Source organism: Brachyhypopomus gauderio, unplaced genomic scaffold, assembly GCF_052324685.1.
Source record: "Brachyhypopomus gauderio isolate BG-103 unplaced genomic scaffold, BGAUD_0.2 sc37, whole genome shotgun sequence".
In the NCBI taxonomy this organism is placed as follows: Eukaryota; Metazoa; Chordata; class Actinopteri; order Gymnotiformes; family Hypopomidae; genus Brachyhypopomus; species Brachyhypopomus gauderio.
This window is the reverse complement of record NW_027506867.1, coordinates 3,203,623-3,226,361: the sequence shown is the minus strand read 5'-3', so window position 1 is coordinate 3,226,361 and position 22,739 is coordinate 3,203,623. Positions and strand designations below refer to the sequence as shown.

The 22,739-nt window shown below is 44.4% G+C and overlaps 2 protein-coding genes across 5 annotated transcripts in view; one reads left to right on the top strand and one right to left on the bottom strand.

Annotated features, from left to right (window-relative positions):
* Positions 1–6,846, bottom strand: part of glis2a (GLIS family zinc finger 2a) — a 13,017-nt gene extending 6,171 nt beyond the window's left edge. The window contains exons 1-2 of one of the 2 annotated variants that reach the window (XM_076985080.1): positions 6,828–6,846; positions 6,132–6,241 (exon numbers count right to left, since the gene is read on the bottom strand). The gene's annotated coding sequence lies outside the window, so the exon portion shown is untranslated. Of the gene's footprint in view, positions 1–6,131; positions 6,752–6,827 lie in introns of those variants that run through there. The other variant, XM_076985079.1, reaches the window with a different exon arrangement.
* Positions 6,847–8,629: 1,783 nt separating this feature from the next.
* On the top strand, positions 8,630–22,384 carry LOC143485663 (sarcalumenin). 3 transcript variants are annotated; one of them, XM_076985178.1, is made up of 7 exons: positions 8,630–8,781; positions 14,839–15,669; positions 17,012–17,107; positions 18,453–18,548; positions 19,545–19,661; positions 19,893–20,126; positions 20,257–22,384. In XM_076985178.1, the coding sequence occupies exons 1-7, from the start codon at positions 8,727–8,729 to the stop codon at positions 21,075–21,077; spliced, it is 2,250 nt and encodes a 749-aa protein (XP_076841293.1). In that variant the 5' UTR covers positions 8,630–8,726; the 3' UTR covers positions 21,078–22,384. The 3 variants fall into 3 exon arrangements, with proteins under 3 accessions (XP_076841293.1, XP_076841292.1, XP_076841294.1); XM_076985177.1 differs by having other exon boundaries at positions 17,009–17,107; XM_076985179.1 differs by lacking the exon at positions 17,012–17,107.
* Positions 22,385–22,739: the final 355 nt, after the last annotated feature.

Sequence of the window (22,739 nt, the reverse complement as noted above, 5' to 3'; positions counted from 1 at the left end):
GTGAGCCTATATAGCTTTTGTGTCTCTTCCCCTAATCCTACCAATGCAAAAAGTTCATATGAAATTTAAGTACTATACACTGTTATACTGTACCTGACTGCTCAGAAAGGAAAGCTCTTCCCATGGCCTTATGGTTCCCTCTCCCTCTCTCTTCCACTGTCTCTCTCTCTCTCTCTCTCTCTCTCTCCCAGTCTCTTCCACTGTCTGTCTTCCTCTCTCCTAGTCTCTCTCTCTCCATTTCTGTCCCTCTCTCCCACTTTTTCTCCCCCTCTCTTCCTTTTTCTCCCAAGTCTCTCTCCCTCATTCTCACTGTCTCCCTCTCTCTCCATCTCCCAGTCTCCCTCTTTCCCACTGTCTGTCTTCCTCTCTCCCAGTTTCTGTCCCTCTCTCCCACTTTTTATCCCCCTCTCTCTCCCACTGTCTCTTCCTTTCTCTCCCAAGTCTCTCTCCTTCTCCTAGAATGTTGCCATCTCTTTCTCTCTGTCTTTCTCCCTCACTCTTGCTCTCTTCCTTCTACTAACAATAATTTCTCCTACTATTCTGATGAGTGACCTTTACTCAGACCATAACACACACACACTTAGCTAAGTCTGTAAACCACCTGGAGCACAGGTGACTTATTCAAAAAGAGTAGCACCCACACACAAACTCACACACACACACACACACTGTAACAGGATGGGAGCTGAACACAAAACAGAGCCGACTAATGAGCCACTGATGAGAAAGAAACAGCAACTTCCTGAAGAGAGATGAAACCACACCCCTCCTTCCTCTTCCCTCTTTTCCCTCATTCTCTTTTAGCTTTTGGTTGTTTCAAGAAGCTTTTCAGGAATGGCCATCACTACTTACCTTACTTCGAAAGACCATGAAAGTGATCCTCCATGACTTACGAACAATTAATTGGTGACTCTACCACTAGACTAGTATCTTTGTAAATGTGGAGCTTGCTTTAAATAAAAGAACCAACATTTCCTTAAATACTTAAAGCTGGTATAAACCCCACAATCATTACACTGCCAGTGTCAATGTAGATGTTCGGAATGGCTTTTAAAAAGTAATAGAAGGAGATGGGAAATGGAATATAAGGAAATGTGTTTGATAATTACAGCCCATTTTGGGTTTGGATAAGGAAACAGATGAAGCACTCAGCTGATTTTATAAGACATACACGTTGTATCGTGTTAACGTATCCTGCAGCCACTGGTACTGGAGCTACCTACCAGTCCATGTCATAGCTTTTCTTAAAAACATCACGTGAAAACTTCTATTAAATTCACGACACTTTGCAAAATCCTACAGCTCTACTCCAAACACCTTTTTTTATTTTTGGAACCACTGAGCTGAAACGAATCACTTTTGCAGATCTGTGTATGTGCATTCGAAGACACACCGATTACCTTTTTTGCACTGGATTGGGTTGAAATGGGTACTGAACATCCAATACACTCTATGGATAATTTGCCACATGTACTCATGTACATATTTGTTGGTGAATGCAATCACAGTATGTAGCAATCACATTACAGTTTTTCTCAGTCGATTTTGTTCATTTCTCACATCATGTTTTACATTGACATCACAACTAGTGCATTTCTCAAAACAGTTAGTGCAAACAGTAAACCTCAATGAAATACCTGCAAAAGCAGATACTTCACTCAAAATTAATTGATTTGGCCCCAAAAGCAAATATTTAGGTCAGTCAATTTGTCAGCTTTTGATTTCAAGAACGCTGCACATTCTGTGGTATATCAAATACATGTTACACACATACAAACTTACATGGAACACAAAGTTACACATGACTGTATGTGGGAGACTGATAGCAAGAAATTGGACTGGAATCAAATTTGTACAGCAATATTGTTTGACTGTATTGTTCACACTGCAATTTGTTGACAAAAACAAATCTGATTGAAATTCAGAAAAGACAGACAACTGACTGGAAAAACTGCAAAATTAGAAACTTATTCTACACATTCAAAACAACCTGAGCACATACAGCCTCCTCTTGTTGTGTGAAAATGGAACCTCTGCCCCCCTATGAGCTAGTCTTGATATCCTATATGGTATAAGAACGCAAAAATGCAAAACAAAAACTTGAATAACATCAGAATTTATGTCAATGTACAGCATTACAGCAGAGAGCACATTTCTGAATTACAGTGCATACATGTTCTCTTTGAAATATTTGAACGATTGAAGGCACAGTGGTTCTTCCAATATTCAGCTGCACCCATTGACCAGCTTCAGCCATTGTAAAACCATGACTTACATGTAAAACATGGTCCACAATTGTTTTGTCCCCTCAGCCTTACACCACACAGTCTTACCCCTCTACACCACAGTCTTACCCCTCTACACCACACAGTCTTACCCCTCTACACCACACAGTCTTACCCCTCTACACCAGTCTTACCCCTCTACACCACAGTCTTACCCCTCTACACCACACAGTCTTACCCCTCTACACCATACAGTCTTACCCCTCTACACCACACAGTCTTACCCCTCTACACCACAGTCTTACCCCTCTACACCATACAGTCTTACTCCTCTACACCACACAGTCTTACCCCTCTATACCACAGTCTTACCCCTCTACACCACACAGTCTTATCCCTCTACACCACAGTCTTACCCCTCTACACCACACAATCTTACCCCTCTACACCACACAGTCTTACCCCTCTACACCACACAGTCTTACCCCTCTACACCATACAGTCTTACTCCTCTACACCACACAGTCTTACTCCTCTACACCACACAGTCTTACCCCTCTACACCACACAGTCTTACCCCTCTACACCACAGTCTTACCCCTCTACACCACAGTCTTACCCCTCTACACCACACAATCTTACCCCTCTACACCACACAGTCTTACCCCTCTACACCACACAGTCTTACCCCTCTTATTGGCTGTTCACCCTATACATGGCCTTGTCTTTCCATTATGAGACTTTGTGATACTGCAGTGTTTAGCGTCTATAAATGTTTGCCAATTACAGTAAAGGTTCATGAGACGCACCTCTGACCTATGGTTGAGACCATTGGTTGATCTAAGCCTTCACCAATTCCCTTTCTTACTGTAACTGAATGTTCACTTGCAAACAATTTAATCAAATTAGGATAAATTACCAAAATGTAACAAAAAAATAAACTAAATAAATAAATGTAAAATGATGCCTTAGAGATTGACATGTTCAGCACTTTTGCATATAATGACCTAGGCGATGACCTAAAGACTAAATGTTTGGGAGGGTAAGACAATTCAAAAGACAATCCGTACAACACATTTTGATAAACATGTCATAAACAACTGATAATGTAAAAAACAACAGACAACTGTCCATGTCCATTTGCAATATGTACAAAAGCATTTGCAAAAGGAGAAATGCAATTATGATGTGCACAAGTGACAAGGAAATGTAGACTGAATGAGAATTTTGAGAATTTCAATTCTGATCTGAGAAATGAACCAAACCGACTGAGAAAAACTGTAATAAACATAAATAATTTTTACCCAAGTTACTGTAATATGTGTTAACGTCTTCAAACAAACCCAATCCCAGGCTGATCTGATCACCAAATGACCAAACTGCTACATACTCTTTTTTTTACATTAAAGAGTATTTGTTTGTTTGGGTTATTTGGTGTTTGGTACAAATTTCAGTCCAAACCAGTAACAAACAGATAGTTTCTGAATACACATAACACACAAATAATTTAACATACATTCTTACATTCTTTTTCTTTTCAAGGAAATCCATGACGTGAACTGGGAGGTTTAGGTGAGCTGGACTGGAGTGACCTGAACGACTGGGTATTGCTGAGACGCATGACATTTGTATGTATGCATCTCGTGTTTACATGCTGTGTACAGAGGAAACAGTTCCACAAGTGTTCCAGCATGGCTGACCACTCATAAGTTGATTTTGATTCCACTCGAAGCACTAGTGATGTGCGCAGATTCAGTAAGAGGAACCCTGGTCTGTTTACATGCAGCTGAGCACATGCAGAAGCTTCATATCGCACCACAGCTCAAACGCGGCTTGCCGTTAGCGTGATGAACTATACCGCTCAATCACTTCACACCTCTCTCCTGCTTCCTGTCTGGTCTTTTTCAGTCTCTGCTCCAAATCCCTGCACGCCACCCAGTCTCTGTGTGCACCCACACACATATATGGATGCCTTAGCGTGCAGTACGTCCTCTTCATTTGTTTTCAGTGTGCTTTTGTGTGTGGACTAGAAATGCAGGCGAACGGGCCAAGCTAATAAACAATAACAAAAACCAGCTGCAGGCGCAATGTGCCATGAGAGAGAGAGAGAGAGAGAGAGAGAGAGAGAGAGAGAGAGAGAGAGACAGAGATAGTGAGAAACAGAAAGACACAAAGAAATAAAGTGAGATAGAGAGACAAAAACAAAGACACAGACACAGAGAGACAGATGGAGAGAGACAGACAGTGTTAGAGAGACATGGAGAAAGAGTAAGATGGAGAGAGAGCAAAATTCAAGCATCAGCAAAATTTGTAGCATCTTGTTTCAGCCTGAGAACCAGTAATCCCCCCCCCACACACACACCCAGTGCTGGTCAGTGCTGTTTTTTTTTTACTTTCTTTTATTATTGTCCTACATATTTGCCCTTTCCTGGTTTTGTTAATTTGCTTTGGAAATAATGCAACTTACAATATTCATGCCAGTAAACATTGTTGAATTGAGACAGAAGGGAAAGATGGAGACAGAGGGGGGAGGAAAGAGAGAGACAGACAGAGAGACACAGGGAGAAATAGAGAGATGGGGAGTCTTTTGTGTTGTTGTTGTTGTAATCCAAGAGGTAAACTAATATTCTGTAGGTAGCCTCTGTTATTACACTGTCTGTCCCAGACACACTCCTTTGCTCAGAACTGCCCTCTGTCCCCTCAGGTTATATTTTCCATTCCCTTTCTTTCTCCTTACGCTGAGAGGGAGAGAAGTGTTCAGGGAGGAATTCTCTACATGTTTGTTTTGGAAATACATTGCTCTGTGGGGACCACAATGTGAAAGAGTGTGTGTGTGTGTGTGTGTGTGTGTGTGTGTGTGTGTGTGTGTGTGTGTGTGTGTGTGTGTGTGAGAGAGAGAGAGAGAGAGAGAGAGAGAGAGAGAGAGAGAGAGAGAGAGAGAGAGAGAGAGAGAGACTAAGACATGGGAGCTAAGCGGCCGACGTTGGTTAACGTTTCACAAGAAAAGAATGTCTGGTTTCATCTCTCATCCCCCCATCCACCCCCATCCAACACCCCTCCTCCTCCTCCCCCAACTGAGAATTTTTACAAAACCACTAAACTCGACGACCTTCCCAACGTTGCTGGCACAATGCTGAGTTACATTCAGACGTGCATCAGAGGCTACACACACACAGTCATATACATAACACACTGCTCTTCTTTTCCATTTCCCTCGATATCGTTTTTTTCAGAAACTAGCAATGGTATTACAATTAGTTGCATCATGATAGCTTTTCAGTTTGGCTCGCACTGCCACGGAACTAAACCCCCCCAGCTCATTTTCCATAGCCTATCAGACGAAGACGTGTTGCTAAGGAACCAGCTCCTCTCATGACACGGAATATTACCTGAGGAGGACGACGAATAAACAAAATCACCATTTAGTTCATTTAACACGAAGTAAAATGTGTCATCTTAACACCTTCAGGCACGGTCTCTGCTTGAGAATTGAATATGTGTTTAAATATAACCGCGAACGCGCCCGAACTACGTTACACCTGTAGCTTTTCTCACGTGACCGCAGCACCATGGAACTGGGGCAGTTTTTATTACCTGGACGTGCACAGAAAATATAGAAATACGACATGCATGTAAACGACAACAGTATGATCAGGTTTCATTCTACGCCACCCCTCTCTCTCTCTCTCTCTCTCTCTCTCTCTCTCTCTCTCTCTCTCTCTCTCTCACCCACATCCAAAATAAAAAGACCGGGACGTGTTTGGGGTTTTTTTTTTTTCGTCCTAACGCAATGTTGAGAGTCAGTTCCTCACGAAATTCGCGGTCAGACATCAGGACGGTTCCAGTAAAGCACGTACCAGGTGTGTCTGGACGTGTGTGGTGGGGGTTAACTGGCCTCACGTTTACCTTTGAGGATGGCCAGTCTGTCCAGCTACGTGACCGCTGCGCTTCTCCGCCAGGGACCCGAGACGTGCCGTCTCTCACTTGGAAGACAACTGGATATCAGACGTGTCCTTCTGCAGGTTATACAAAATAAAAAAATAAAATAAAATAAAAAAACACTCCAGTGTCGGAAAACGAAAAGGATAAACAGTATAAATAAAGTCGAGTCGCCGAGCTCCTCTTTATTCAGTCTTCTAGTACAGTTGCAGTCTTCCGAGTGAACTTGTCTAGTTTTTTAGCGTTATTTTGGCGTCACTGATATGACACATTAAGTTAAATCGAGCTTTATAAAGAAAAATATTTTTTTTTCACTTTTGTTGCTTAACAATAATAGAGCAGCGTCGCTTGTGTACGACGCCTGTCAACTGTCTTCCTAGTGTGGAATCGTCTGTCTTGGATGGCATTCCGAGAGAGTGCACGGAGGGAGAGGGGGCGAAGAATGGAATTATCTTGTTTTTCCTCCAGATGTGCTCTCTCTCTTTCTCTCTCCCCATCTCTCTCTCCCTCTCTCTCTCTCTTTCTCTCTCTCTCCCGCTCTCGAGCAGCGGTGGTCTGGCTCTTTTCGCTCCGCATGCCTGTGTCGCCCTCCCGTGGCTGCGCCCCCGGACACGTGACTGGGCTGAAGGACTACAGCCACCCTGAGCACCCTCAACCTCTCACCGTGAGGGCTGGGCCGTGTGTCCTAAACTTCTCTCTACGTAACCACAACAATGACAATTGCCTTGGCGAATTTCTTCATAGCGACTTAAGCATTTTTTTTGCTTTACTTGTTTTCAGTGAGGATCTTCTTATTATTATTTAGAAGTATAAAAAGTAACGGTTTTGTTTTATGACGGTTAAAATTGACTCGTGTGCAAGAGTACCCCCTAGTGGTTATACAATCCAGTGCGTCTTGATATTTAGCAATTGCTTACAAATAAAACTGAAATGGTCTATATTTCTTTACCACTTGCTAATAAGTAATGACATATTCCTGATTGGGCATACTTAAAACGATCCACAGTAAGAAAACACTCCAGGAAATGGTGAGCTAGTTGAACAGAGTTTTGGTTGGTACTTTACAGAGTTGTTGTTTGGTTGTTCAATCAATCAATCAAAGTTTATTTGTATAGCGCTTTTCACAACACATGTTGTCACAAAGCGCCTTACAGGATTTAAAAGGTTAACAATACTACGGGTCCAGAACCCTAATGAGCAAGCCAAGGGCGACAGTGGCGAGGAAAAACTCCCTAAGATAGTGGGGAATAGGAAGAAACCTCGGGAGAACCAAGACTCAAAAGGGAACCCATCCTCCATTGGGCGGCCCGTTAACACACAGATTACACAAAATACAGACAAATACACAAGTCACACACAAATCACACAATCAGACTAAGTAAAGGTAAAAATGAAAGTTCTGGGTTATGATATTGTCACTGTAAATGTCTGTTGATGAACGCCAGGCTTTCATTCCGTGTCGGAGCAGCGATGCTGGTATTGTAGGCTCCGACTGCAATGTTACTCTCCAGGTGAACCTCGGAGAAAAGATACGAGATGTAGTAAATATGTAACAGATTAATCAAAGGCCAAACTAAACAGATGAGTCTTTAATCGAGTTTTAAACATTGAGACTGTGTCTGAGTCCCGAATAGAGGCAGGAAGATTATTCCACAATTGTGGAGCTTTAAAAGAAAAGGCTCTTCCACCTGCTGTGATCTTTTTGATCCTAGGAACAGTTAATAACCCTGCGTCCTGCGAGCGAAGTGAACGCGCTGGGTTATATTGTTCAATAAGTTCACTAAGATAGTCTGGAGCTAAGCCATGCAGCGTTTTATATGTTAATAAAAGTATTTTATAGTCAATACGGAATCTAATTGGCAGCCAGTGTAATGACGATAGTACGGGACTAATGTGATCAAACTTTTTAGTTTTTGTTGTAGTTGTTAACTACAGAGCGGCTGCAGTAAGTGGTACACAACTGCCACCCCTCAAGAAAGCTGCCGGTGGCTGATTCCTGGACTAGCCAGTAGACCACAGATGCATGGCTGATAGTCACAGACAGACCAGAGCTTGAAACTACTGCCCCTCCCTGCCTCCCTCTGACAGTAGCCACGCAGGTAGTTTGAATAGCTATTCATAGCTGTAACTTGGCAGAATGCTTGACACATCTTCAAAAATTTAAGTTTTGTCCCCTAAATTTATTATGTGGACATTTTGTGTGTAATTTGACAAATATAACTTATATGTAGATTTTGTTGACATTTTTAAATAATAAATAAATAAAAGTAGTTTTTATCCATTAAGATAGGCGTCTCGGGTACACATTCACTTATATGTAAAATAATTATAGCATTATAACAATTACTTATTGCTTAATAACATTGTACTCTAAATTGTGCACTGTGTCAAGTCAACTGTAAAGCTACTCTCTGCAATCTCTCTTTCTGACTCTTTGATTGGCCAAGACAGTTGCTGTCACTCATGATGGCTGACGTGTTTGCATCACCCTAAGTGCCCCGTGTCCTTCTCCCGGGGTATATATAGCCTGCTGTAGAACACTGGCACCCCTGGCAGTCGAAAATGAAGCTTCTACCATTCTCTTGCCTGCTCACCCTGCTGGCCCTCACCTCTGCGGGTAAGATTGTTCATGTGTGTGTGTGTGTGTGTGTGTGTGTGCCTGTGTGCATGTGCCTGTGTGCATGTGAGAGATCGGCTGCTCGGATCCACTATTCAGTGACCACATCACATAACCTATACTTCAAAAGTGCTGAAGTGCTGATATGGAGTCTTTGCTTTAATGTATGCGGTTTAATAAGCAAAAGGGAGTCGGCCTAATATGCACTGGCCCCATTAAAAATAAGAGGACAGAGGAGAGAAATAAGGAAAGTTTGCAGAGAGGAGAGACAAACTGGGTAAGTTTGCAGTGAGGAGTGAGAATTCTGGCACTGCAAGGCTCTGACGCACCGGGCTCTCGGTGGAAGCCACTGTGATTAGTTGAAGATGACAGCAGTGTAACAGATCTCCCTGTAGCCCTGCCTCACATACCCTCACATGCCCCACATACAATGCCGTCGCCTCCGACCCTGACTCGGTAACAGCCGAGCGTCTGCGGACGCTTTCAGAGACGGGTGTCGGGGCAACCCGGCCGCTAATCGACTCAGTAACGGAGAGCGGGGTTTGCCGAAGCCTCACGGTATCCTGTGGTTTGTTTTTTGCTGGTTTTCTGCTGGAGCTTTGGGGGGGGCCCTTCACACCACCCGTCGAGCTGGTTGTCTGTGCCTTTGACCGGGCGTCCTCGGGGTCGGGTACTGCTGACAGCGGGATGGTGGAGAAACAGGACTGAAGGGTCCTGTTCTTCTCCGACTCTCAACAGTCCTGTTCCCAGAGCAGCCAGGCTCAGCGCTGCATGTCTGAGCCATTTACACTGATGTCATTCGTGGTCGGGTTCCTACACTGAGCTTTATGCATTTCTGTTACACACACTGATAGATGTGGGCTTATGTGATGTGGGGAGTAAGTGGTGTACATATGTATGTAAGCGATAAGGTTCTTATAATCTTTCAGCATTCTGAAACAAAGAGAGACTTTAACAGAAAAGATAAAAACTGTGGGTCAATTACAAACCTTCTTTCACACACACAAACCAAAAAGAACATGATGAACACACACATACACACACACACACACACATACAAGTGGGTGTCAGCTGCTATGAATTGTAACACCAGCTGATGGAAAGTGTGAACAAAATACACACATACACACATTCACACACACACACACATGTGCACACAGTAGCTTAAGCACACCAGAGCTGCTAGGTTAATAAAAAGCACATTACTTATCCACATGATTAATGAAAGTGGCTTAATTGATGTTTGTCCTGCATCACCAAGGGTATTTCCAACACATCACATTTGACTCACATGGACTCCTGTAATCAGAGCTTGTGTTCTGTTGCCACATATCACCTTCCTTCACTTTAATCTTTGGCCTTTATAAACCAAAGATTCCATTGACACTGAGCATCCCAGAACCAGGGGCATGACCTCAGGAATCATGACCCCAGGATAGCTAGCTCATATCCTCACCGACCCTCACATTCATTTACATAAAAAAGGTGAAAAACTGTTCCGGTACTTTTTGTCTTTTTACCTTTGAGCACAGAATTTGTGCTCAAATTTAATACCGTGCTATTACAATGCCAATTCATGTTTACATCAAACCGGGTCTCCAGTGCGTTGTTACATAACTGTAGTCCATGCTTCAACCAGCCACTATATCTACTACTCCACACCAGCCATCGGAGGAAACTGGGATCTAATCAGCTGCCTAACAGTATAATTTCTCTCATTAGAAATAAAAGAAAGCAAATACTGATCCCAAATCAGCTAGCGTGTGCCAAGAGCTGATCCCAGTGTCACCATGCTGAGTGTTTTAGTGTTTCAGATTATCCTTGTTTGTCCTTGTACTAGTGCTCTTAGCTGCTCTCTCTGTCTCCCTCTCTCTCTCTCTCTCTCCCTCTCTCTCTCTCTCTCTCTCTCTCTCTCTCTCTCTGAAAGAAAAATAAATTTTTACTCTGAAACCAGATCCTTCCTCTCAGACAACAGCGTCGCCATATCTCAAATATCCTCATACACACAAAACGACCCACTTTCCCCTTATTTGTCCATCACACACACACACACACACACACGTGTACGCACGCGTATGTGCAGACGCATGCACGAACTCACGCCCCACAGCTGCGGACGCTTCTGCAGCCTCTGCATTTATTTCCGTCCTGCAGACCTTGTAGGGACATTCTTTATATGAACAGTGGGGGCAGGAGTCACTGGGCTGGCGCAAGGGCCTGTTTTAGTGGGGGGCGGGGCCTGTAGGGGGCGGGGCCCCTTGTGTTTTCCTCTTGCATGCCACTCACCTCACTCCCAAGTTTGATTCTGCTTCTGCAGGAATGGGTTTATTTGGAATAGGTACATTTGTCTGATTTCCTTGGTGCAATCTATCAGTATGTTCTAATGAACCACAAGATGGTGCTGGTCAGTGTCATGCAAACAGTGTGAGGAAATAAAAGTCTTTTTTGTGGATTTTAGCATTTTCACGAAACCAATAAAAAAGGGGGAAATGTTTTTTTTATCTTAAAAATTACAATCAGTTACCTCAGTAACTAAAACATGAAGTCTACGCATTCATTTAAAAAACTAAAAAAATAATGTGACTGAATCATGCATGCCTTTACACTTTTATTTAACTTGAGCAGACTGATCTCAACATGTTCAGGATGACTGCTTTATTGACAATCATAAGATTTCCATTTTCATAAAAAATATTTATACAGGTAATATAAAATAAACTACTCAAGTTTCTGACTGGTTGTGTGTTGTTTGCACACACACACACACACACACACACACACACACACACACACACACACACACACACACACACACACACACACACACACACACACACACACACACACACACACACACACAGTACTCCACAGTGACAGAACCCCCCAGGCTGCTCATCTCTTCCTAAAGTAACCCTAACCTCTTGGGTGAAGGAGGAGTCCTCATTTAATGTCTCTGTGGGAAGGGGGGGGGGTCTTCCCTGATCCCTAACTGTATTAACTGTAATTTAATTTATCATCACTCCTGCCCTGTGGAAATATGACCCTGTGAGGGTTAACCTGCTCACAGGTAAATGTGGCAGTCCTGTGTCCTACAGGGAAGATAAAAGCAGGGCCAATTTAACATGCTTTTGCGCTCTTTTTGGTCAGTGCAATATGGATTATGTGTCTTAAAGAGTGCAAAGCTTAACCTTAAACCGTTTGCTCAAACTTAAATCTTTTCCCCTCTGACAGACATGGTAATGAACCTTTTTTCATGTGTCCAGTATTCATAATGTTGAGCAAAAAGCTGCAGTAATCCTTTAAAGGTTCTCGATAACCTAACCCAGACAGTGGCTTCAGGAAGCCGGCCGTTCCGTCCAATCCCACGGCCTCGATGTAAACCTTGTTCCAAAGCCCCTCCCCCTCCAAAGACAATCATGCTTAATGCTTAGCCTACCCTTAGGTTAATACAGCTGCCGATTACAGTATTCAGTTGTAGACACCTCCTCGTTTCTGCTACTTGTGCCTAATGATGGCTTGTGACGTAAAGGACACAAAGGTTCAGTGCATTAGGTGAGAAGCTTTACCCAGGAGGATGTAAAGAGTTTGTTTATTTTTCTGTGTTATTCTACAGTGCTCTTATGTTTATAGCTTATAGTTCATAGTCGAGTAATGAGATGTGAAACACAGAGCTTGATTCTCATTAAAGCGAAGGGCTTCCCCTTCACCCACAGGTACAGGTTTGCTTTGAGAGCCAGAAGTTCATAATAGTGGAATACTCTGGGAGTGTCTGGGTGTGCACTCTCAGGAGCAGCCTTGGTAGTCTAAGGTCTAAGACTGTGAATACCAAGGGTGAGGCAGTCTCCTCTGAGCTATGAAAGAACTCAGTGCTGCCCTCTACTGTTTATTAATTCTGGTGATGCTTTAGCTTTATAACATTTGCATTAACATATTATTTTATGCTGGGTTTAAACAGCGAGTGAGTGAGTGAATATCAGATGATCTTTTCCTGGATTTTGAGAAACATCTCTGCATCTGTAGATGAAATTCTGGAGTAGCCACCTCGGTCACTGTGTGGTCACTGTGTTCTTGGGTAATAGTGCAGAGTTCAGCCCTTGGGTGTTATAGCCTGTTTTTACAGTTCTAGACAGATGGGCTCATATTCAATAATAATCGATAATATTCGATTATTTCAAACAAAATTGGATTGAATAAAAAGCTATTTAGGAAATATAAACCTACAGAACCATGACACACACACACACACACACACACACACACACACACACACACACACACACACACACACACACAAGCACTGTCTGTTCTTTCTCACTGCTATTTTAGGAGCTGTTTCACACCAATGGCATTTGGTGCCCATGATGAAGCTCGTCATTAGCGCTGACTCACAGAACCGGGCCGGCTCTTCGCGCATGCGGGTCGCCATTAAAGTGTGCAGTGTTTTCGTTTCGCCTAAAGCCGCAGCTATGATTAGAGCCATCGTTAAAGCCATTAAAGGTCCTCCACCGGTGTGGAACCACTGATCTAGTGGCCATAACACTGTGTCTGTAGGAGAAATGTGGTGCACAAGGAGATGGTGGCCTAATTTTGGCCATTAGCACAGAGCTGAATGGGCGAGTGTCACGTACAGGAACCCTCCCCCCCAACACACACACACACACCATGTAAGACAGCTGCAGACCTCTTCTCCTGCTAACGTACAAATGCCTCAAATAATAACATGGATTTTTAAAATCTGATCTATCATTTCTATGCTTCAGTTTCTTTTTCAAAATGGGAAAACAAAATGGGAAGCTTATTTTAATTTAGAGAGAGTCACTTTATTTACAACCTTGGTAGGTGGTATTAAACATGGCTGTGTAACCTCTAGAACATTCTAGAACCACCGTGCCGCCGACAGATCCAGAGTCCGTTTCTAGGCCTTCCTTGGAATATGGAGTAAACAGACTATTCAGAAGCAGTCGTTAATAACCATGCTGGGAAACCGGATCTGGTCAACCGAGATCAGAGCTTGTCATCCCGACACACCTCTGACCTGGTCAGCCTGCCTCGTATGCCACTGTCCCTCGGACATGCTGTGCTAATGCAGCACACGCCTGCAACTCTGCCACATGCTTTAACATGTAGGCGTGGCACACCGAGCACATGTGCACATGTGAAGAACAGCCTTGCTTTTATGTGCCTTAACTAAGTCATTAGCCTGAGTTTTAAGAGCTTAGCTAATTTTTTTGTTAGTCATGCTTTAGTTTGTAGAATGGTTTGTAATAGGGGGTGTTACTTTCAAAGACAAATGCTTCCAGACCCAAAGGATCACTGGTTCAGCAGCATGTTATGTCATGCGACAAAACTGTTCTGGCCTGGGCACCAGACATCTATTTTGATCTCAACTAGATACAAAGACGTCACTGACACAATACCAGTGGTCATGTGATGGTAAAGGGTTTGACATTGTCTTTCTGATAGCCTGACCTCTTTCCTGGAGTTCTTCTACCGGTGTTATGACACTGACATTTGAACTCTATGTAGAAGGTGGGAATGATTGTATTAATTTCTCTAGAACTGGCTTCACTAATGTACAGAATTGTTTTTGGCTGATAAGAACATCAACTGACAAAATCATATAGCTGCTCATAATGATACGCCGTTTCCAAATTCAGTGACCAAGGTGCATATTTGATAGTGTGTAAGAACATTTCTAGAAACATTTAGTACATATTCTAGAATAATTTAGTGAAGTGCAAATTTAGTAATGTCCAGTTTTTTTTTTCTCTAGATTCAGCAATTCGGGTGAAGGTTTTGTTGCCTTCTGTTTAGTAACCTTCTGCCTTAGTGACTAAGGTCAGATTTAGCTGGTGTCCTGTCTTTTCTTGATTCAGTGACTAAAGACCAAGTTCAGTAGCATCTTGCCTTATAGATTCAGTAACTAAAGTGCAATTTATGTTAGTCAATGTGCTGCCTTTTTTAGACTGCGTGACTAAAGTGCAAATCTCTTGACTTTTCTGAAATAAGTTATGAAAATGCCGATTAAATTGTTGGGTGTCCTCTTGTCTTCTCCAGAGGCAGTGAGTGAGGTGTCTGACGACGAGTCTCTGGTGCGTCTGCAGCTGCGGTCGGAGGGCAGCATGTTTCCCTGCTGTGACGGCACCAAGGAAGTCAGTCAGAGCTCCTCCAATGACACGCCTGCACCTGAACGAGCAGTTTGCCCTCCCTGCACCTCCAGGCCCAAACTGGACAAACCCACCAGAGAGGAGACCGTCACCAGCGAGGAAGAGGAGGAAGACGATGAGGGGGCTTCGACGGAAGAGGGTGAAAGGCTGAATGAAGAGGGGTCTGACCCGGACAACGAACACCAGCAGGGGGCGCTCGAGGACAGAGATCAGGAGGAGTCGTTGGGGGACGAGGAAGCAAAAGGACAGTCCAAAGAGGAGATAGCTGACTCAGACCTGGTGGAGGACAAGTCTGAGGATGATGAAATGGTGGACGAAGAAGCTGGTCAACAGGAGGACTCTCCTGGGGAGGAAGATGAGGTGTCCTCACAAGAAGCAGAGTCAGTGAACACCATAGCTCCTCTTCCAGAGGAGGAACCTGTAGAAGAGGAGGCGACTGATGAGGAACCTGGAGAAGAACAGGAGGTGGCAGGGGTCAAGGTAACAGGCCCAGAGGAAGAGGCTGCAGTACCCACAGAGAGCACCAGTGACCCTATGGAGTTAAAGTCTGGCGGGACCTCTGTAGGGGAGCCCCAGACTCCATCACAGGCTGAAGTGTCAGAGGAGGAAGCAGCTGTTGAGGAAGCAGATATGACAGTAGAGGACGTGAGGAGTGATGAGGCACAGGCAGCCAAGGAGGAACCCCTGCAACAGAAACCAAGATCCAAAGCCTCAAGGAAAGGTACGCAGCTCAAATGATGGCATTCACTGGTTCTCAGTCATAGAATTCAATGGGTTCTTTTCTGAATTCAAGCAGATAAACTCATTAGCCCCAATAGGTAGAGTAAGATTTAATCTACATGTTCCAAATACCGCATATAATCATATTGACTTGCCAGTAAACTCAACCTTGATTTTCAGAGGAAAATAGAACTTTCAGAAGAAATAGAAATGAAACACTCATAATGAAACCCCTTAACCCAACCCCTGACTCTTTACCCCAACCCCTTATTCCTAACCCTTTATCCCTTAACCCATATCCATTTACCCTAACCCCTTACCCCTTCTTAATAACCCTTTGTACCTTTTCTTGATATATTGGTTAAGAATGTTGAGTCTTCTTGCATGACTCATAATTGACCTGCAATATTAACACAGCACTCAGTAACATCAGCATTGTTCAGTGATCACCCAGATTGTGTTCTTGCACACTGCAGTTTTGCAGTGTATTGTATGTGCCAATGAGAGACATTTCAAATGAGACAAATTTCCTGTGCAGACCACAGCCAGTGTGTGTGTGTGTGTGTGTGTGTGTGTGTGTGTGTGTGTGTGTGGTGGGGCTGTGGTCAGAGCTGTGCAGCCTCCGCTAAAAGAGACAGCCGTCCTATTCTCTGGGATCTCCGTGTTCTATAACCCGACACAGCAGACACCTCAGGATCAGGCAGCCAGACAGAAATAGCACAGCAAAAATAGCACCAAAGACCTACCAGAACCACAGCCGTGATGGAGACACAACACCGTCCCTGACAGACGGGGAATTGACCGTCTCACACTCACACGTCTCACACTCACACGTCTCACACTCACACGTCTCACACTCACACGTCTCACACTCACACGTCTCACTCACACGTCTCACACTCACACGTCTCACACTCACACGAATGACTTCATTACTAGGCACACAGGCACGTTCTTCAGTAAATTCTGTGAAGTGTTCATATTTTAAATGTTTGACACTAATATGAGGGCTTGTAGTTACAAGAGAGAGGAATGAGTTAACGAAGAGACCCTGAAAGTAAGTGCTCTTAGATAGCAGGATATCAGACGAGTTTACATAGTACAAACCACACAAACCACTAAATGCAAATCCTGTGTTTTTCACACCAAGAGCGTCTCAAGAGCCTGGGTTTTGTTTGCCTGGGTGTGTGTGTGTGTGTGTGTGTGTGTGTGTGTGCGACATGACGCTTTGGCTGACTGTACATGTAACTGATCAGATGATCATGTGAAACTCCGAGTTGGTGTGATGCCCAGGAAACTGATACCAGTGACATTGAGCAGAGTTACCTTGTTTCTGGCAGTAGAGAAGACAACCTCAACGGGTCCTAGGACGAGGGACCGGTCTCATATTGATGACACACTACGCCTCACCACAGCTGAGCCTTCTGGGGAATTTTCAGGTTGGATATATGCAATGCATACATGCATGTGTGAGCACATACACATCCTGCCACACATCCTGTGCTTCACAGTGGACAACACACCTTGGGGATAAACATGTAATGAAGGCTCCCTCTGGAGTCTTGGTCCTCCCTCTGGAGTCTTGGTCCTCCCTCTGGAGTCTTGGTACTCCCTCTGAAGTCTTGGTACTCCCTCTGGAGTCTTGGTCCTCCCTCTGGAGTCTTGGTCCTCCCTCTGGAGTCTTGGTACTCCCTCTGAAGTCTTGGTACTCCCTCTGGAGTCTTGGTACTCCCTCTGGAGTCTTGGTACTCCCTCTGGAGTCTTGGTACTCCCTCTGGAGTCTTGGTCCTCCCTCTGGAGTCTTGGTACTCCCTCTGGAGTCTTGGTACTCCCTCTGGAGTCTTGGTCCTCCCTCTGGAGTCTTGGTACTCCCTCTGGAGTCTTGGTACTCCCTCTGGAGTCTTGGTACTCCCAAGTTTCCTCCTTAATTCTGCTCACAGCCATTGTCGCTACTGGCTTGCTCATTAGGGGCAGTCATGGCCTGGTGGTAGGGAACTGGTGGTAGGGTTTGGTCAGAGGGTCGTGGGTTCGATTCCCAGACCTGAGGCCATGACTGAGGTGCCCTTAAGCAAGGCACCTAACCCCAACTGCTCCCCGGGCGCCGGGCTAGGGCTGCCCACCGCTCTGGGCACGTGTGATCCACAGCCCCCTAGTAATCACTAGTGTGTGTGTGTGTGTGTGTGTGTGTGTGTGTGTGTGTGTGTGTGTGTGTGTGTGTGTGTGTGTGTGTGTGTTCTAACTGCACAGATTGGTTAAAAGCGGAGGACAAATTTCAATTGCGGTGTAAAAATCACAATTGACAAAATATGGCACATTTATATTTTTACATTTTTACATTAGGGATCTAGACCCAGACCCTTCTTAAGCAACTCTATGACACCACGTGTTGTAAAAACTGGGCAGTGCTGGGACTGACTTAGTGCCTCATGCCTCTGAATGTGTATCACAGACAGTATCACTCTCTGTGTAACTGTCACCATATTCCAGCATGTCCTGTTGAACGAGGCAGAGCAGGTCACCGGAGTCTGAGAGCTCGAACAATACAACCCAGAGTACACAACAGTACCTGTTCACTCGGCTTTTGTGCTTTTGTGTCGCGTAGCAAACTTTCTTTCTTTCTCATCTCACTCTCTCTTTCTCACTCTTTACTGAGATGGAGTACATTATTGTCACAGATTTTAATGCTTTTAAATGAGAATTATGGTGGAAGCACAGTAACTCATATCTCACTAATTTTCTCACTCTTTCTCTCACTCTTCTCTTTGTCTCACTCTCTCATAACAGCCACCCTGAAGAAACTGCAGGATATATATCACATGGCTATTAAGCCTATGGAGCAGGCATATAAATACACAGAGCTCAGACAGCATGACGTGTCAGGTGAGCAACCCCCCCAACCTTTACACCTGGCCCTGCCCTACCCACAACATCAGCACAGATAGCATTACAATCCCAGATAGTGTTTAGGGCATAATGAGTATGGAGCCCATATCACTGTCTATTGATTTCATGTGCTGGGCAAAGTCTGGAATCCTGTTTATAAGTTCAGTCCCCCACCCTTTCCACATATGCTTTAGGCCAGGGGTGCCCACACCTTTTCAGCTTGCGAGCTACTTATAAGATGACCAAGTCAAAATGATCTACCTACAATAAAAATGCAAAACAAATGTATTTCTTCTGTATTATCATTATTTAAGTTATTATTACTATTTAATATTGTGTATTCTTTCTTTCCTTTTCCTTTTTCCTTTTAGGATAAATAAAGTATTTTGTTTATATTTATAAAGTATTTTAAAGAATCACTAATTGTAGCGATAACTGTAACTGTAGCTCACAATTGTTCCTCAATAGCTCAAATGCCTCTTTTATCATTTCTCCGTCTTGGAAGGACTTCTTGTGCTTAACAATTATTTGTGTGTTAAGCACAATTAATTACAATTAATTAAGTGACTCACCCGAAATGATGCTTGAACAGTCCGAAAATGCACATTTCCCTTCTTTGGGTTTAGGCTTCTTACTCAGACCAGCTACGGCACTCATTTTTATACCCTTTGTTGTATTTAGTTTAAATAAATTGGAGCCTAGCTATGCAGCAAGGTAACTGAACAAGTTAGCACGGTTTAACATGCATGCGTAGGTGGTCAGAAGTTCAGACGTCGATTGGCTACCCTGTTTGTCAATCAAAAGACAACGGTCAGTGCAGATGGATGATAGCCTGTCATTCATCCCCTACTTTTTAATGTTGTGCGATCTACCCTCACTTCCTTCGCGATTGACCTGTAGATCGCGATCGACGTATTGGTCACTCCTGCTTTAGGCAAAAGTGTCCCCCTCTTGTGGCACTAGAGGTGAATGACCATCTACCTATGGGTTTAGATGCAGAGATCACCTCCAAACCCATGGTGCTGTTCCTGGGGCCTTGGAGTGTAGGCAAGTCTACCATGATCAACTACCTTCTGGGCCTCCACAACACCCCACAAGAACTCTACACAGGTAACAGTCTACACAGGTATCAGTCTACACAGGTAACTCCATACAGGTAACTCCATACAGATAACTCTACACAGGTAACACTACAGGTTGAATGTGTGAATGAAGATTTCTCCTCATGTGCACTGATAGAGTGACAGAATGACAATCACATAAATGACAGGCTGTCGGGACATCATCTCTCTCTCCTCTCTCTCTCACCCTTCTCCACCCTCACACCCCTCCCCCCTCCAGGGGCGGAGCCCACCACCTCTGAGTACACTGTGATCATGCATGGGGAGAAGATACGCACCATCGAGGGCATCGTCATGGCGGCAGACAGCTCCCGCTCCTTCTCGCCCCTGGAGAAGTTTGGCCAGGGCTTCCTGGAGAAGCTGGTGGGCCTGGAGATGCCCCACGAGCTGCTGAAGCGTGTAACGCTGGTGGACACACCCGGCATCATAGAGAACCGCAAACAGCAGGAGAGAGGTGATACACACACACACACACTTCCTATACATCACGTGCTACAGTGCATTGCAGTTACAGCCTGGTATATGTAATATAGGCTAGTAAAGTATGAACCCCTCACACAAACCTGTCATGTGCTGTGCTGCAGGCTACCCTTACAACGACGTGTGTCAGTGGTTCATAGACCGGGCCGATCTGATCTTCTTGGTCTTCGACCCCACCAAGCTGGACGTGGGCCTGGAACTGGAGATGCTCTTCAGGCAGATGAAAGGACGTGAATCCCAGATCCGCCTGATCCTGAACAAGGCCGACAGCCTGGCCATGCAGGAGCTGATGCGTGTCTATGGCGCCCTCTTCTGGAGCATGGCACCACTGATCAACGTGACGGAGCCGCCTCGCGTCTACGTGAGCTCCTTCTGGCCGCAGGACTACGCGGCGGACTCCAACCGACAGCTCTTCATGAAAGAGGAGATCTCCCTGTTGGAGGACCTCAACCAGGTGATCGAGAACCAGCTGGAGAACAAGATCGCCTTCATACGGCAGCACGCCATCCGCGTGCGCGTCCACGCCCTGCTTGTAGACCGCTACCTCCAGACGTACCACGAGAGGCTGGGCTGGTTCGGCGACCCGGACGAGGTGTTCCGCGAGATCGTCGCCGACCCTGACCACTTCTACATCTTCAAGTCCGTCCTGGCCAAGACCAACGTGAGCAAGTTCGACCTGCCCCAGCCCGAGGCCTACCGCGACTTCTTCGGGGTCAACCCGCCGGGCGGCTTCAAGCCTCTGTCGTCGCACTGCGGCTGGTCGCGCGGCTGCCTGCTGGAGAGGGTGGAGCGTGCCATCACGGAGGAGCTGCCCGCACTCCTCGCCAGCCTCAACAGGGGGAAGGAGCCAGAAGAAACAGGAACGCCCACCACCAAAGCCCCAAAAACAGAAGAGAAGCCCAAGAATCGCTGGCGGAGGCAGTGAAGGAGGCGGGGCATGAAAAGGGGGTGGGGCATGGAAGGAAGGAGAGGGAGAAGGAGAGTAACGTTCCTGTTTTGGGAGGCACAGAAGCTCCGTCCATACTGGACTCAGGGCAATAAGCCAGTGAATAAGTGATCAGGAGATTGAGCGAGCGAGTGTGTGAGTGAATAGATAAATGGGTGGATGAATGGATGGATTAATGAATTAATGAATGAATAAACAGAGGATGAGAGCGAATAAGACAAAGAGAAGCTGCCCGGTGTTCCAGAGGATACAAAAATGAACCCAATGAGAAATAAAACCATAAACACGGTCCACAGGAAATGGAAAACAGTTACAATATACAGGCTGGCGAACTCTGTCAGTTAACTGCAGGACTGTCTATGACCTAGGGATAGCGTCTCTCTGCTGCCGCACACAGATGATGTTCAGGATGGAGTCTGATTCTGGATCAGAGCTCTTAACTCAAAGTTGGAAACGACAAATGTGTCCCCTGGTCTTTTGTTTCTTGTACATTTTTTCTTTAACCTCTTCAATTTGCAACTTTTCTGGTTGTTTCTGTATCTTCCAATGCATCAGGTTATTTTAATCTTAACAGTCTTCATTGTTGTTTGAAGGTTTTGAGCATGACAACCACACTCTATTGAGAGTGCCCATTTAAACTTTGTGTCTAGCATAGTTGAGACTCTGAGAACATCTGCATATATTGCAATGTTTTTGGAGGGTTTAATTTTGAGGGCTCCGATTAATGTCTTTATTGCTGCATGTGAAATATAGTATCACACTAAAGCTGTTTTTTTCTGTACACTGCTTTAATTTAACTGAAAAAAGTGAATGGTGGATGAATGGACACCCCTTTGTATGACATTGGTCTTACAGTAACGCTTTCCCCTTAGTTCACGTTCATTGTGTTAGAACCTTACTGGGATCAAACGAAATCTCTGAAGAATTACATGAATTATGAAAACATGGAGCGCCATTCAAATGGTGAAATGGCATTAGTTGTCCACAAGGGGTCATCGTAAGGCATTTAAAGTTTTCGCAGTAACAAGGAAATGATGAAATACTCCTGATTCGTATGAAGTAGTTATATGTCTTGGGAAGTTATATTTTTAGAGCTCTCCCTATATTTTCTGTTTTTCTCACACACTTAGGCAAGGATACACACACTTGTATATATTGCAATTAGAGTTAGAGTAAAAGGATTAGATGATTCACGATTTAAACTTTCTAAAATTGTTACCACAGCAATATGAAACGTGATATATATATAATTTTTCAATTCAGAATAAAAAAAAACCGTGTGTCAACTCTTGTCAAGTCCTAACTAAAGGTGCAACATATGCTTTTCTTAATAGAGGAAAGAAACGAGATACTTTACTCGCTGAACAGTACGATCCGATTTTTGTGCTTGTAAGTAACTGAGATGCCAAGAGTCAGGCCATTTTTAGGCCGGCCAGCGAAAATCTGCAGGTTGCATCAGGTTAGTAGCGCGGGAGGAGCAGGGATTACCCCAGGGGATTAAACCATGACTGCCCTTGGATTAGGCCAAATTATCGGATTATTTGGCTATCACTCTAAATAAAAGTATCATGAATTTCTATATCGGTAAGTGTTCTCTGTGATGGACAGCAAATACACATTCACACACAGTGCGATGAATAT